Source organism: Amyelois transitella, chromosome 13, assembly GCF_032362555.1.
Source record: "Amyelois transitella isolate CPQ chromosome 13, ilAmyTran1.1, whole genome shotgun sequence".
Classification (NCBI taxonomy): domain Eukaryota; kingdom Metazoa; phylum Arthropoda; class Insecta; order Lepidoptera; family Pyralidae; genus Amyelois; species Amyelois transitella.
The window spans coordinates 6,930,479-6,945,620 of NC_083516.1; the positions used below are offsets into that span (position 1 = coordinate 6,930,479).

A 15,142-nucleotide genomic window follows, 5' to 3' on the forward strand; every position below is an offset into this window, starting at 1 on the left:
TATGGCACAGGCACAGGGGTTGAGGAGTTGTATGGCCAAAAAAATATAAAAAGATATATTAAGGGACGGAGCAGCAAACCACAGTTAAGACTCCCAAAGCTTAACATTCTCAACTGAGCATACGGACTGTCGTGCAGTATGTTTTATACCAAAAATCTTTAAAATTACTCATTCTTTGAATACTACCGATTGATTATTCACCTTTGGTAATCGAATCTAGCCGCGGAGTGGATAGTCCTAAACAAAAGTGCCTTGATCAAGTCAGGGCCATCCTGCTGAGAGGTTACTTAGAGGTATTTCGAAAAATTATGACTGTTTTGTTTGGTTGTTTTTTTGGTTAGGTAAAATTTATAGTTTGGCCACAAAAGTTTTACATGAAGTAAATTGAGATATCACTTTCTGAATATAAAATGGAGTTGACGGCTGTTTGTCTGTCATTGTCACCACTGGTCATTGTCATGTCGATCGAACTCCAATATCCACAACATCACAACATTTAAATAATCTTATTGAATTTAATCAACAAAATCTATAAAGTTATGTAAAAAGTGGCCTGGTCCGGTTCTGTCTTCGAATGTTTTTGCTAATAATTTCATTTTCTGTATTCAAGTTACATAAATTCTCAGTGAATTAAAACGTCCATTGCCGTAGTTTCTTATTAGATAAAACAATAATATTTATTAGTACGAACTAAGTAGCAAGAGCAAAATGATAACACAGCAGAATAATGAAGAAACTAAAAAGAAAAAATATCTTAAAGATGATCATATATTAACAGTTGCTTTGTGTGCGATATCCATACCACTATCTATGTCACTGTGGATCGCCAATATCGTCTATTCAAAATTTATTCTTCAAAGCGAAGGATTAGACGGTGGGTAATTTTTATAAATGTTTTCTATTTAGCATTGTATCACTGCTTGGCAGTCTTTTAGTTTCTATGTCTATTCAACATTTTAATCCACCCTTTACTTTAGATTGTGAATTTTCATCCCTTTTTGATTTTTACTCCTATGGTAGTTTTATCAAAAATTTTATTATTATTTCAGAGCCTATAGTGATATCTCCTGCCAGATGGTTAGCTTCGTGTTTAATTCCTTTATCCATAACAGTGATAGGGTACAGAAAGAAGAGTCTGAACTTCAGTGGTGCTATGCTTGGGTTTTTTGTAGGATTCATCCTTACATTGAGCAATTACTGCTTCTTGGCAGTCCTATTTACTTTTTTTATTTCATCTTCAAAGGCTACAAAATTACGTCCACATTTGAAAAGAAAATTTGATCCTGATTTCAAGGAAGGTAAGTTATTAAATAAACAGGGTTTCACTTTCAAACTATTTTTTTGACCAGGCACAGAACAATGTATGAGTTTTTTATGATTATGTAAAATTTCAGGTGGCCAAAGAAATTGGATACAAGTATTATGTAATGGAGGTATGGCTGCACAGCTGGGCTTGTTGTACTTATTGGATGTTGGAGCATCTGAGCGGCCAATTGACTTTGTGAAGGACTACAGGGCTTCCTGGCTGTCTTTGGGCATTTTAGGTTGGTTGTTAATACAATTTAGAAGTTTAATTATATTGGATTAACTGACAAAATAATGTGTAAATTGGTTAAAAATCTATTCTAAATATCATTATTTTTTTATTATTTCACTATGAAGCCAACTACTTATTCAAGCTCACTTGTGCTGACCTTTTTTGAAAATTATTTTTGTTACTTATAATGACCACATTATGAATGTAAGCTTCAAGTTCAAACTTTTTCCAGGTGTATTTTCTTGCTGTAATGGTGACACATGGGCATCAGAACTTGGAACAGTAATCTCTAGCAGTGAACCATATCTGGTCACTTCATGGAAAAAAGTGCCAAAAGGAACAAATGGGGGTATAAGTGCAGTTGGAACATTATTTAGTGCCATTGGTGGATTTGTCATTGGATTATCTTATTACATATCTGTTCTTTATTTTACTGATTCTGCAATGTGGGCAAATGCACCTCCTCAATGGCCTTTGATTGTCTATGGGACTCTAGCTGGATTTATTGGCAGTCTCATTGATTCCTTTATGGGAGCATTATTGCAATATTCAGGTATTAAAATGATTATGTCTTCTATGTATACTATAACTGTGATTTATTTGTGTGAGTGCTGGTCTAACTAAATGTTTTCTTTTTTGTTTACAGGATTAGATAAGGATGGAAAAATAGTATCTCATTCCCAGCTGTCAGTGAAACATATCAGCGGTAGAAATATCTTGGATAATCATAGTGTTAACCTTATATGCACTGTAATTATGGGCTTACTTACGCCTACTATAAGCAGATATTTATGGCCTGTATATTGATAAGGCATTGCAATTGTACTTACGTCTGCCAATGTTATGTTTTTAAATTAAACTCCCAGGTACTTGCAGTAAGGACATTTATGTACAAAAGGGCATTTATGTTTTATATGGTTTATTTGAAAAATTGTTGGTGTATAATCTAAAGCTGCTGAAAAAAAATGAAACATACTTCACATAGCTGATTTCATATCTTGGACTCCTCAGGGCTTGTGCCGGCACCTATTTTAATGATAGGTTTGTTAATTTTAATAAGTACATATGTATTGTCTGTTGATAGGTTTCAAGACAGCTCATATTGTCTTATGATATTTGCATTTATATTTGTTGAAAAGAACTAACTACTAAAACCTATCTCGAATAAACCAATAGTTGTTTTGGTACTTATTTGAAAGAGAAATTGTTGTTTTATGATGATGGTTATTTATTACTTTTATAAAATAAATATTAACAAAAAAATGCAATATTTTTCTTAACTTTTTGGGGCTTCATTCATGTGGGAATTAATAACGCATTATTTTATATCTTCCAGGCAACCTTAGTAGGTACCTATAGGTATTTGTTAAATTAGGACTTCTACTATCAAGGCATCAAAACTGTCAAGTCCTTGAAATTAGATTTAATCTGGTGTTATACCAATAACAATAATTTTAATATGTTTTAGAGTATAAAAGCAAGGTATGTGTTCTGTTCATTCAAACATGCTTTTGTAGCTTTAACGAACCAATTTAATTGGATCTTGAACTATGAACCAACTGATAATATTATCAGTTTTATTTGTAGATGAAAGGATTATTAATTATACGTAGGTTTGATAAACCAATTTGCCGACCTCCTTTTTGCGGCGTGTAGGTATATAACAAGCCTTCTCAAGGAGGGTTCCTCTTATGATGTGGCTTATGCCACTATCCCGGAGTGAGAAAAACGCGCAATGCGGGTGGTAATTCGAATCATTTGATCTCAATGTACCTGTTGACAACCTGACTAACCTGTGAACAAGGATTGCGACTATTCCCAAAGTCGGCTCTTAAGATACTCACCGAAAAAATATAATGGAAAAAAGTGAAATATTTTTATGAAAAATTATCCTAGCCCAAAGATAATTTTTTCGAAGCCAAAAAGAATCTGTCGCTTGTTATTGTCAGTATTGACAAACAAGTGACAATCTAATCACGTCCATCAACGAAATGGCAACGTTCCTGTATAAACGTAAATGGTAAAAATTATTATTTTAACATTTAATTTTCTTTTTTTTGTAGCATTCCTATGATATGTCAAGACCACAATGAATTTGATTGTACATGTTAAGTAATGGAATGAGACGGCGATTTTGTCATACTTGCACAGGCAGGGTGGAGAGGATTTCATTTCTTTGTTTTCGGATTTATACTTTTAATCCAAAACATTTCGCATTTGATTTGGGATGTGACTCATCTTCTAAACTGAGCGCAGTACAATACTCACGAAAATAATTTAACAAGAAAGTCTCTTGATTGTGTTTGCATTATAGAAGTAAAAGAAAAACTTTCATGCGAAATACGAAAAAAATGTGGAGCAAGTAATGGTTATAACTTAATGAATCATGTCGTCAAACGTAGAAGAGAGTCCTATTATAAACGCGGATATAGAAAATGATGTGACTAGCAGTCGGCGGAACCTTGTAGACAATGAACTTGGTAACTAGTTTTTCATTAGTTTTTAGTTTTTGTTGATATACAAACTGATAAAGGTTATTCAAGGCCAGTCTTGCTGCTAAGTATTGAATAACAATATTCCGTTGTAAAGTAAACAAAATATACTACTAAACTACCTAACTATCAATCTAACTAACTATCAATCCAACCTTTTAATTTCTCATCTGTGTTCAACAATAATTTTGAATGCTACAAAATGTTTGATAACTGGGCTTTCATTAAAATTGAGTTTACACTAAAACCAAAACTATGTTTTGATGTTTTTACTGACACAACATATTTTTAGGTGAAGAAACTACAGGATGGATCAAAAGCAGAACCGTCCTTGGCATTATGGGTTTCCTGGGATTTGCAAATGTGTATGCGATGAGAGTGAACCTGTCTGTTGCTATTGTAGCAATGATAAACTCAACCAACCCAGTTCCATCAAATGACTCTACCTTAGATGTATGCCCAGCCCCAATCCCTAGTAATAATTCAATTCCAATTGTAAGTATTTTTATTACATAATAGAGTAATCAGACAATTAATGGTTGGCCATGCCTGTGTCAAATTGTGGTTGGCATGTATATGTCTTAAATTTTAAAGTTAATCATTTTGTGTTTTGGGTTTTTGATAAATATTTTGAGCAAAGTTTTGAAGTTTAATGATTACTGTTATATTTAATATAGAGGCCAATAATTGGATTAAATCTAAAATTATAATGTGTGTTTTCAGAAACCTGGAGAATTCAATTGGACTGCAGAGCAGCAAAGTATTATTTTAGGTTCATTCTTTTATGGTTATGTATTAACTCAGGTACGAAAGACTCGTTAACTCATATTGAAATCTAATATCAAATATTTTGAATTTAAACTTGCAAATTACATGTTTATTACAAAGTTTGTTTCAATTTCAGATACCAGGTGGGCGAATAGCTGAAAAATTTGGTGGGAAATTAGTTTATGGTGTGGGAGTATTATTAACAGCAATATTTACAATCCTAAGCCCTATAGCAGCTTTTGTTGACTTCAAGTTCTTCATAGTGGTACGGGTGCTAGAAGGGCTCGGAGAGGGGGTAACATACCCTGCCATGCATGCAATGCTGGCTAGATGGATCCCTCCAATGGAGAGATCAAAATTTGCAGCATATGTTTATGCAGGTAAGTAGCAACTATTTTCTATCAATTTATGTTAGGGAAGTTTAATTTAGAGGTTCCTATGAGGGTCTCTATCTCATTACAACAGTTAACACATAAATACAGAATACATATAACAGATATAATATTGTCTTCTGTGTGAAATTACCCTTAGGCTAGGACCTCTTATTTGTTTTGTATTTATTATAATGAGGTTAGAATATTTTTTAATAATTCCAGGGTCAAATATAGGCACAGTTATATCGCTTCCAATTTCGGGATGGCTGTGCACACTCCAGTTTGGTGGCGGCTGGCCACTGTGCTTCTATATATTCGGCGGGCTTGGTATTTTATGGTTCATTGCATGGATGCTACTTGTGTACGACACACCTCAGAAACATCCTAGAATATGTCCTAAGGAAGTAGAATATATTACCGCGTGTATAGGACCACAGGTAAATAAATTTATTTTCCATTAAGGTATTTTGCTTTTTGTTTAGTTTCCGATAGGTATATGTAGTGATGAAAGCAGTTGAGTCAAAAATGCATTAACATTTAGGGAGTGAAAAATTTTAAAGACAGGCAGGTAATCATCTATATATTGTCTTGAACAGAGTTAGCCTTTGTAGCCATTAACTGAGAATGCATTGGGAATATGCTGAGAAAAGGAGGCAGGTAATCATCTATATATTGTCTTGAACAGAGCTAGCCTTTGTAGCCATTAACTAAGAATGCATTGGGAATATGCTGAGAAAAGGATGTGAAGAGCTATACCTCAAGTTAAATGAATGAGGTATGAGTTAGTATGATTGATTCTGTATTTTTCCATCTAAACCTGTTAGCTGCCTCCACCGTGTCTAGACATAAAAGCGTCGCTTGGTACAACTAGAACTGGGATCTAATCCAACAGAAAGCGCACATAACGACATAGTGTCCTTATTTAAAATAAAAGAATATTTCAAGCTTCGATTCATTAATTGCCTGTTATTAATTCGGAAAGCATGTTAAAACACACTGTTACAGCGATAGTGACTGTATCGCGTGCCGTTCGTGCTGATTGAGGCCAGTCAGTGTGAGTCATAAAGGTCTGACCTCACAGATGGTCGATACTTTTATTAATTTATTGTAATGTAATAATGTTTACATTATCTGAATTCCTATATAAGAATAGAATTTCTTTATAGGAGGCCATTATTTTTTATAAATATTTGCGAAACTGTTCAATATTGGAACAATCTTTTATGGAACCTGCGACTTCCAGACCTGGTCTTGCAAATTGACTGATTTCTGAATTCATTCTCCTACAGTTCTTTGACAAATGAAGCAAAAAGTAAACCAAATAAATCTATGAGTTTGAAAACATATAATTTTTATTCATCGGTTTAGTAGTAGGACTTTTCATATCGACAAAAAAAGAGAGATTTTGTTTTCGAAACATTGGTGGACAACATGAGACCACCAATATTTCGGAGATAAAAAGTTCTGTTCAAGATAGTTTTAGACTGTGAAAATTGGACTAGAGACATACATAGATAAAATCACGTACACTTGCTACGTTTTTTGCATACTTCCTCATCCACATTCATACCTGTTAAAAATTGCGCCATGCAAAAACTACTTACGTTACATTTTCCTTGTTGCTTATTTTAGGAAAACCAGCATTCCATGTCGATACCTTGGTGCAAATTCCTGACTTGCGTCCCTCTCTGGGCCATACTCATCGCGCAGTGTGGTCAGTCGTGGCTGTTCTACACGCAGTTGACCGAGCTGCCTACCTACATGCAAAATATATTGCACTTTGACATTGTTTCGGTAAGTTCATTATACTTATGTATATATTTGCCAAATTTTGTGAGTTTATTTATTACAAACATACAAAAATGTAAATCTTTTCGCTTTATTAATAGTGTGGATATAGATATCGAAAGCTGCGCAAGAAAAAAGTTTATTAAAATAGATTTTTGTTTTTAGAATTCGACGTTGTCGGCTGTTCCGTACCTCACTTCCTGGATAGCTGGCATATTGTTCAGTATTTTCGCTGATTGGTTGCTGGTCAAGGGATGGATATCTAGAATCAATAGTATGAAATTATGGAACACTGTTGGTGAGTGATTGTTCGTGGAAATGTGTAAAAAGGGTTCAGCGATTAATGGGGAATCATAATTTGATACATATTTTTATGTGACCGCAAAATGAAAGCAGGAAAAGGAGACGAGGATAAGATAAGACGGTCTTATGCATGTATCTATTAAGTCCTCATAGTCTTTGAAAGATAAATCTTTTTCATCATTGTTTGCATGGAAATTTATAATCACAACTAATATTATAGATGCGAAATTAAGTTTCTTTGTTTGTTACTTCTTCACGCGTTATCTACTGAGCCAACCTTTAGTTCTTTTTTTAATTTTGCTTAACTATGTATAATTAAGAGTCTGTAGAAGTACATAAAGTTCTCATGGAATTTGCGAAAAGCCTGTATTTTTTAAATTCGCGCGCTCATAGTATCTATTAAATTATCAATAAATGGTTTCGGTGGCGTTAATAAATCATTTAAATTCACGCGTGTAGATGGCGCTTAATTCGTGCGGGCGAAGCTGCGGGTAAAAGCTAGTAAGTTTTTTCCATTTCTTTTCCAGATATGTCAGGTTATTACAATGAAATATAACAAATGAAAAACATATAATTGATATTCAGATATAAGGTTATACGAGTATACTTAATATTTCAGCTGCGTTCCTGCCCGCTTTCGGCCTGCTCGGCATAGCGTGGGCCGGCTGCGACAGGTTGACTGTGATGCTGCTTCTGAGTATCACTTCTATGTTCGGTGGCGCGGTGTACGCAGGTCAGTGATCTTTCTATTTTATTATTGACTCCGGAACTTAAAACAGACATACATATCCATCATCACATCTATATTCCTTGCCAACGGTGTTGAAAAGACGGAAAGGGCACAATCAGCTGTATAGCTAATGATTAAGTTAAGATTCAAATGATGCTAACAAAAAGAATTCCAAGTTTTTTACTTGGTTAGGAACCACACGGCACATTAAACATTGAATGATTCAACTACATGTCCATGGTAACTTTTAATTAACTAGAAACCTCGCAAGGGTAGATAGTGGAATGAAGAGCAACAACGTTAATTCTAAACTTTTGATAAAACTCTATATGTAAAGTTATTAATAACGATTTTTCTAGTTTCCTATCGCAACATTTATACGTCTATGTTTATGCTGCCCCCAACCCTGTTAATTCAATACTAGTTTGTTTACCCTTTTTTTTCGGTGCGGTAAGAGTTATAAACCACTTAATATATTTGTTGTAACTATGTTTATAACTCTTGTGAATCGCATAATTAAATCAGAATTGTTTTTTTGTATGAAATTATACTATAACCCTATACATGACTTGGATTTATTGCATCAGGTAACCAAATGAACCACATAGACCTGTCGCCGCAGTTCGCCGGCACCATGTACGGTATCACGAACGCTGCTAGCAACATATGCGGGTTCATGGCGCCCTACGTCATAGGAAGGATCATTAGTACTGAACAGGTATTATGTTATCTCTATTTGCTAAATATGTATATAAAAGTGGAAACCTCCTTTGGCATGGCCCAAATCGACCTAGGCTTCGAGATTTGAAATTGAGCATGTGGTTTATTTTTTCCTTCGTTTTGACAATAAAACTTCTTCATGAGTTTATTTTATAATTTGCTAACGCTTCGCATCTAGTTGTAACTTAAGTTTAACCTCAATTTTTTTAACTATAAAATAGTATATCTTTATGTAGGTAAATTACTAGATGTATTCTATAATTTTTATGTTTTTTTTTTACTTCTAGCAAACTCTCGGGCAGTGGCGTGAAGTGTTCTACCTTGCGGCATCCATAGATCTCGGAGCTAATTTGTTCTATTTATTCTTCGCAAGCGCAGAAGAACAGGTATGTTTTACATGCAAAAATTGACTCTATTGACAAGTTCATTTGTTTGTAGTTGAGTTTTCGGTTAGTGAAAATGTTTCTTTTTGTACCTTTTCCTTTGGGTCGCTAACGGCATCGTGGAAAGCACTCCAGTGTGACATAATTTTGCACCTTCTTCTTCTATATAAAAAACATTGTCTAACAATAACTTTTGTGTCGTTAAGATAGTAGACAAAAATTCGTGTCCTTGGCACCATAGAGTTAATTGTTCTTTTTTTTAGGACTGGTCAAGACCGGACGACGACGACATGACTGCGTCTGCGCCGGTTGAAAGCATACTCTTCCCGGAATCATAGAACATATTAAATGACACACAAAATATGAGTGACACCAATGTCTAATGCGGTTGAAGGACATAAATGTATGTTAGAATACGAATATTTTGTTCTTAAGGTGGGTAACTCATATTTAAAATGCCTTTTTAAGGATACGGTTATTTACTGGGCGCGAATTCTTGAAAAGGTAATGTACTGTAATTGGCTCAGTGGAATAGTTTTTATTACTATATTTAATAGTTGTAGATTCAGTATCAAACATAAAATGCTAATACGGTGCTACTATGGTGGATACCTTATGATAAAGTCGCATGCAGAGAAATTTGACCCCCTGTGTACACAGAGTATAACCTAAAACATTGTCAAGTTTCTCTGCAGGTTACTACTTTTTGTAGAAACGGACTTTTTGTTTTCTTCATTTTGCTCATCCTGATATTTGCCTGAGCGCGCTTACTTGGGGGAAGTTATTCTGCTTCCTCTTTAGTAGGGATTTTTGAATGTAGACATACACCGTCGATATCACAAAATAAACGGAAAAATGCAAAAGAAGAAAGAAACAATTCATATAAATAATTTTTTTACGAAAACCAGCTGTGATTTTGTATGAATATTTCCCGCGTTCTTGTATTATTTTCGTCAGTGCTTGCGACACAACACCAGCGTAGATCCGTTATTTTGGTGCAACTAATGTTCCATACTAACTAACGTTCTGTAGACGATTTTCACTATCTAATTCGTATTCTATCGTCTATTTCAGTCAGGTTTTTACTAAGTTAGACCTCTGAAGTTTCAGTTTGCATCTTAAAAATTTAAGTTATAATTGGGTGTGACGCATATTGAGTTTCATATTTAAAAAGGCATAATATACCAGTAGTTTAATTTGACATATTCCTATTCGGTTAAATTTGACCAATGTAATTTGCTTTATTATATTTTTATGATATTTTTTCAAAGTTAATTGATAATTTTGTTAGTAAATCAATAAAAAAATGATATATTTTACTTAGCATATAATTTACTTGATGTTATATAATATTAACTCCTTGAAAAATGTTGCTTATCAAACGATTTCTCGTGATTGGGAAATTCTCGAACATGAAAAGCATTTAAATTAAAAGTATTGTTTCTGTTTTGTCGAACGTCACCAGATAAAGACGGCAATAGAGTTGATAGCTCAGGTTGACAGCAATGTTGCTTAAAAGTAGTTTAAATATCGCACTGAATTAATTTTATTACAATTTAAGCAAAATGCTTTATATTATTACATTTAGACATGGTGGCACGTGAATAGATGTAGTTTCTGCGTACCCCTCCGGGAAAAAGGTGTGATTTTATATATGTATGTATTTAAACATTAACAAATGTTCTGATAATTATTACTAATAAGGTGTAAGAGGGCGATAGTTTAAAAACGTTTTCTTGGTACAAATAAATTAATTGGTTCAGTATTCATGGCTGTCGATTATTTAGATCTAAACTTTGATCTTATTCGTTTTAGTTGTGAATGTTTGATCGATACTCAAAAAAGGCTAAGAGACACTAGAAATACAATAACATGATGATAACATACGTTTTTATTAAAATATATTTAATGTTTAAAATACATTAAAGGTTTTAATTTAAAATATATTTTAAAACTTGTTTTTAAGGTAGTCGCAAAAAATAAGTACCTATGAATAACTTAATTCATGTAAAACTTACTTAATTCATGTAAAAATCAAACACATCTTTAGCATTATAAGTAATATTTTATTTTATTACTAGCTGACCCGGCAAACGCTGTTTTGCCAATTATTTTTATATATTATTACGGAACCCTATTTTTTTCCAAAATAAAATATAGTCTATGTTACTCGTGGATAATGTAGCTTTCGAATGGTGAAAGAATTTTTAAAATCGGTCCAGTAGTTTTTGAGCCTATTCATTACAACCAAACAAACAAAGTTTTCCTCTTTATAATATTAGTGTAGATATTCTGATAGTTTTTAAATAAAGGTACCTAGATAATAATTGCGGTTATATCATTTTTAGCAGTATTCACTTGTGATTACTTGTTATTTGCTTATTATCATATTTTATGACGACGTTATATTATTCTTATAAACTAAATTCTATGAATAGTCTTTAAGTTAAAAAAATCTGATACGTCATAATTATATGATATTAAATAAAATTTTAGTTGAATTATATATATTTTTTGTTTAATTTGAGGTTACTAAAAAGTTTTTTCAACTAGAAATTATTTTTTTAAATCTGCACTCCATTTATTTAACATCAACAAGTGTAGTAATAATAATTTTAGAGGTAGACTTTCGATGCAATGAGAGCGTTGCTTTAATTGGTAACATTGTTTTTTGTTATTTGGGATCTCTTGGCTGATCGAAGTATGTATGAAGTTAATAGTTTATTCCAAATAATATAGTCAATACCATTCCAATTAATTGAACTGAAAAACTCATGTCAATTTTAGCAAGTATTTTTAGTAAATTTTATCTTGAACTATTTGAAAATGTGATTGTAAAATTGGTCTGTAAAATCTCAGCATAAGTTAAGCCCAAACATTTAGATTTGATATAAGTAACATATGCCAAATCAGATGAAACTGTTACTAAGATGAGTGGATGACTGAAAGTTTGTTATAAAAATTATCATGTATCTGCTGAATCAGAAAAGCACTATTATGTACTTGCAGTCGGCCTAGACCTGTGCTACGTCGCCTTGTGTGGTTTACGAGAGGTGGCTCAAATATCTCGTAGGGCTGCTGTACTTGTGATATGATGCGAGCCACCTAATTTATTTGTATCTCAGTTTCAAAATTAGGTTTAACTGGTCGCATTATGTCGCAAGTGATTCATCGCATTGGACGTTCATACTGTACTGTTAGAAGCCAAATGTTGTAGGCATATTTATACAATTTTTTGAAAATTTTGTCAGATTTTTTCAGAGGTAGAATAAAAACTGGTGTTAAAACAAATCAGATTTTTTACTGAGATTCTCAGTGAACTATAGTCACACAGATTTCGTTTACGGTGGACGAAGTCACGTGAAACACCTAGTTAATATTATATAAGTACCTACGAGTAATTATGCAATTATCTCGCTGTGATGTCTGACATGACTAACTTTAAGATTTTGTAAACAAATATTATGTAAAGAATGAATAATGTATTTTTGTAGCAATGGAAAATAAAGTTTAAAAACATAATTACTCCTATTATTTCTTCTTCGCATTTACATAAAGGAATTGTGAAAATTTGTTTAAAAATTAAGTGCGCGTTCGGTAATAACACCTCGGCTCTTTGTAGCGGGCGCTTTCCACACGGCAGTATAGTGTTTGTATGTTGAATCCTGATTTACATAGGAAGGGAATAGGTGGAAAAATTTGTCACCCCGGGGGACACTGCTAGAAGGGACTACTGGGAATAATCGCGATCTCCCGCATAAAAGTATGTAATACAGAATTGCTGTCTTAATTTCATCTTACGCAAAAAAGATAAGTACCTAGATTCGACACGCAAAGTAGATAAAATGGCTCATGTAAAAAAGTCTGATAGTAGGTATCGACACATTAATGTTCATTCCGAGGTTCATGCAGCTGATAATCATTCGGAGCTCTTCACTAAAGATAAAACGAAAGTGTGATAACGCAGCTGCCGTGGGCACACTGATTTACACTATTTAATATCTGCAATTCATGACCTTTCCACTCATGGATTGTGGTAATAGAAGGACATCGGTCCATGGGACAACTCAATGGGACTAGTGGGTTAGACCGCATTGTAGAGAGGGTCTAACCGGTACAATCGCACGTAAACATTTCCTTTATATGTCCATTCAAATCCCTAAAACCGACATAAAATTTTCACAACGTGTGTTTTGAGTCAAAATTACATTTTTTCGAAAATTACACACCTCTTGGGCTAAGGCAGAGCAAAATTCGGCGCCAATCTTAACACGGCCGCTGGGTAATTACCATGTGTGAACGAACCCTTCGTATCAATATTTGTTTTCGCCCCGAAGTGATGTTTTTTGCCCCCGACTCCGCCGTTTATCGGGTAACGAGATGCGGCACATTATAATTATGACGGGCCAACCAGTCACCGTAAAAAAGGGCAGGTGTGACATGCTATAGTCTTTACGTGCAATCACACGCAACCTGTTGCCGATTAGAAAAATCATCGTGAGCTCTGATTACATGTTGGGGATGTTGAAAGACTTTGTTAAATAGGTACGTTTATGGAAGAAAGTATACATGACATTTATCAAGTGGTTTAGTAAGTAGATCTAAGTGTGCGAAAAACTTGTGTGATTTTCTAACGTGGTCATTGAATAGACCAAATAACTGTAAAGATGGGGAAAAACAACTTACCTATTCATTTTTGTATTGGCGAAATATCATCTCGGTAGTTGCAATTGGTATGCGGGGCCGGGAGTCCGTTAAACTAACTAAGTAGGTACCTTTATGTATAAGTTTGTAGGTCTACTAATACATAATAAATGTTTGCAACATCCGAAAGGGTAAATATGAAGATCTGTTATACATAATATTTAAGACCTTGTTGTACTCATATTATGCAAATAAAAGTTTGAATTTGAATTTAAATATAGGTAATGTTACTATCTTGGGACTTTTAGGTAAAACGTCGCAGGTAAGAGTGATGAGAGATAATTTAAAAACCCATACAATAACTAAAATTTTTATTTGGACTAGTTTTACACAATCTTTTAGAGGGCTTGGATTTGGTTATAAACACGAGCAAGTAGCCGCCACAGTATAGCGAGCTATTCGGTGAGCGCTGAAGTACTAGACCAAAGGCGAACACCGGAACCGCGCGCGTGCATTTATAAAGGGTCGCGGTGAAGAGGGGCGTAGTGGCACGCGTCATTACCTATGTATATTTTGTACAAAATGTAAGGACTTAAATACCTTTATCTATCTCCTAGTTTTCTTTTAGGTATCACTTATAATTTTTATCGTTGCGTTATTGCGTTTACATACAAACAACCACAAATCAAAAATGCAAAAAAATGCTTGGACATTTAAACCTTTCTGCGATGTCGTAAAAGTAATGGACGGTGAAAGAAAAGAGTTTTTTTGTTCACAATAGCAATGTTATTGGCGAACCCTTACAATTAACTGTTAACAAAGTATTTTACCGGCTTGGGCGCGTGTTTGCCAAACATTTTACTTCCTTTTGTCGTCGCAACTCGTCAACTTCACTGTGCCTCTAGGGTCACCATAAATTTCTCGATTTTCCTGACAGAAAATATCTAATGTTTTATAAAAACCGCACACCGTTTTTTTAACTTTTTCTAACTAGTTTTTCATCGTAAATGAGTATTTAGTAGGAAATAATAAACACAACGAACTCTTTTAAAATAAGTAGAATGTTTTTCTCCAGCTACAAAAGAGTTGTAAAATATATGAACGAAGTGTAAAATGATATTGAGACGATTAAAAAAGAGTTGAAACTAGTTCAATAACTCCTTTTAGTGGAAATGCAAATACTAGGTAATTCTTAGTTTATTCAAAATAACATATCGGTATTATTAGCACAAAAGTATTAATTTTTGTTTCATCCTTGATAAACGATGTCTAACTAATGATGGTTGGACACATTTAATTTGTCGAAATTATAAATAGTATTTGTCCTACAAATCCAGCAATTTGAGACACCATAAGAAGGACGGCGGGCGGCAATAAGAGATGAGCGATAAAAATTAAGAAAA

The 15,142-nt window shown here is 33.7% G+C and overlaps 2 protein-coding genes across 2 annotated transcripts; both read left to right on the plus strand.

The window, feature by feature from the left end:
- The first annotated feature begins 463 nt into the window (after window positions 1-463).
- LOC106132101 (transmembrane protein 19) lies at window positions 464-2,772 on the plus strand. Its single transcript, XM_013331422.2, has 5 exons — window positions 464-874; window positions 1,050-1,298; window positions 1,395-1,544; window positions 1,770-2,090; window positions 2,184-2,772. Exons 1-5 carry the CDS (start codon window positions 709-711, stop codon window positions 2,342-2,344), a joined length of 1,047 nt encoding a protein of 348 aa, XP_013186876.1. The 5' UTR covers window positions 464-708; the 3' UTR covers window positions 2,345-2,772.
- A 799-nt stretch (window positions 2,773-3,571) lies between these two features.
- LOC106132108 (putative inorganic phosphate cotransporter) lies at window positions 3,572-12,611 on the plus strand. Its single transcript, XM_013331433.2, has 11 exons — window positions 3,572-4,017; window positions 4,322-4,524; window positions 4,753-4,833; window positions 4,934-5,177; window positions 5,394-5,608; window positions 6,804-6,965; window positions 7,125-7,257; window positions 7,882-7,995; window positions 8,580-8,710; window positions 9,000-9,098; window positions 9,359-12,611. The coding sequence occupies exons 1-11, from the start codon at window positions 3,924-3,926 to the stop codon at window positions 9,431-9,433; spliced, it is 1,551 nt and encodes a 516-aa protein (XP_013186887.1). The 5' UTR covers window positions 3,572-3,923; the 3' UTR covers window positions 9,434-12,611.
- Window positions 12,612-15,142: the final 2,531 nt, after the last annotated feature.

Coding starts and splice junctions, on each gene's coding strand:
- LOC106132101 (XM_013331422.2), top strand. CDS start 709: ATGATAACACAGCAGAATAATGAAGAAACTAAAAAGAAAAAATATCTT. Junction 1,299..1,394: donor TGATCCTGATTTCAAGGAAG/GTAAGTTATTAA, acceptor GTAAAATTTCAG/GTGGCCAAAGAAATTGGATA. Junction 1,545..1,769: donor GCTGTCTTTGGGCATTTTAG/GTTGGTTGTTAA, acceptor AACTTTTTCCAG/GTGTATTTTCTTGCTGTAAT.
- LOC106132108 (XM_013331433.2), top strand. CDS start 3,924: ATGTCGTCAAACGTAGAAGAGAGTCCTATTATAAACGCGGATATAGAA. Junction 5,178..5,393: donor TGCAGCATATGTTTATGCAG/GTAAGTAGCAAC, acceptor TAATAATTCCAG/GGTCAAATATAGGCACAGTT. Junction 6,966..7,124: donor TGCACTTTGACATTGTTTCG/GTAAGTTCATTA, acceptor TTTTGTTTTTAG/AATTCGACGTTGTCGGCTGT.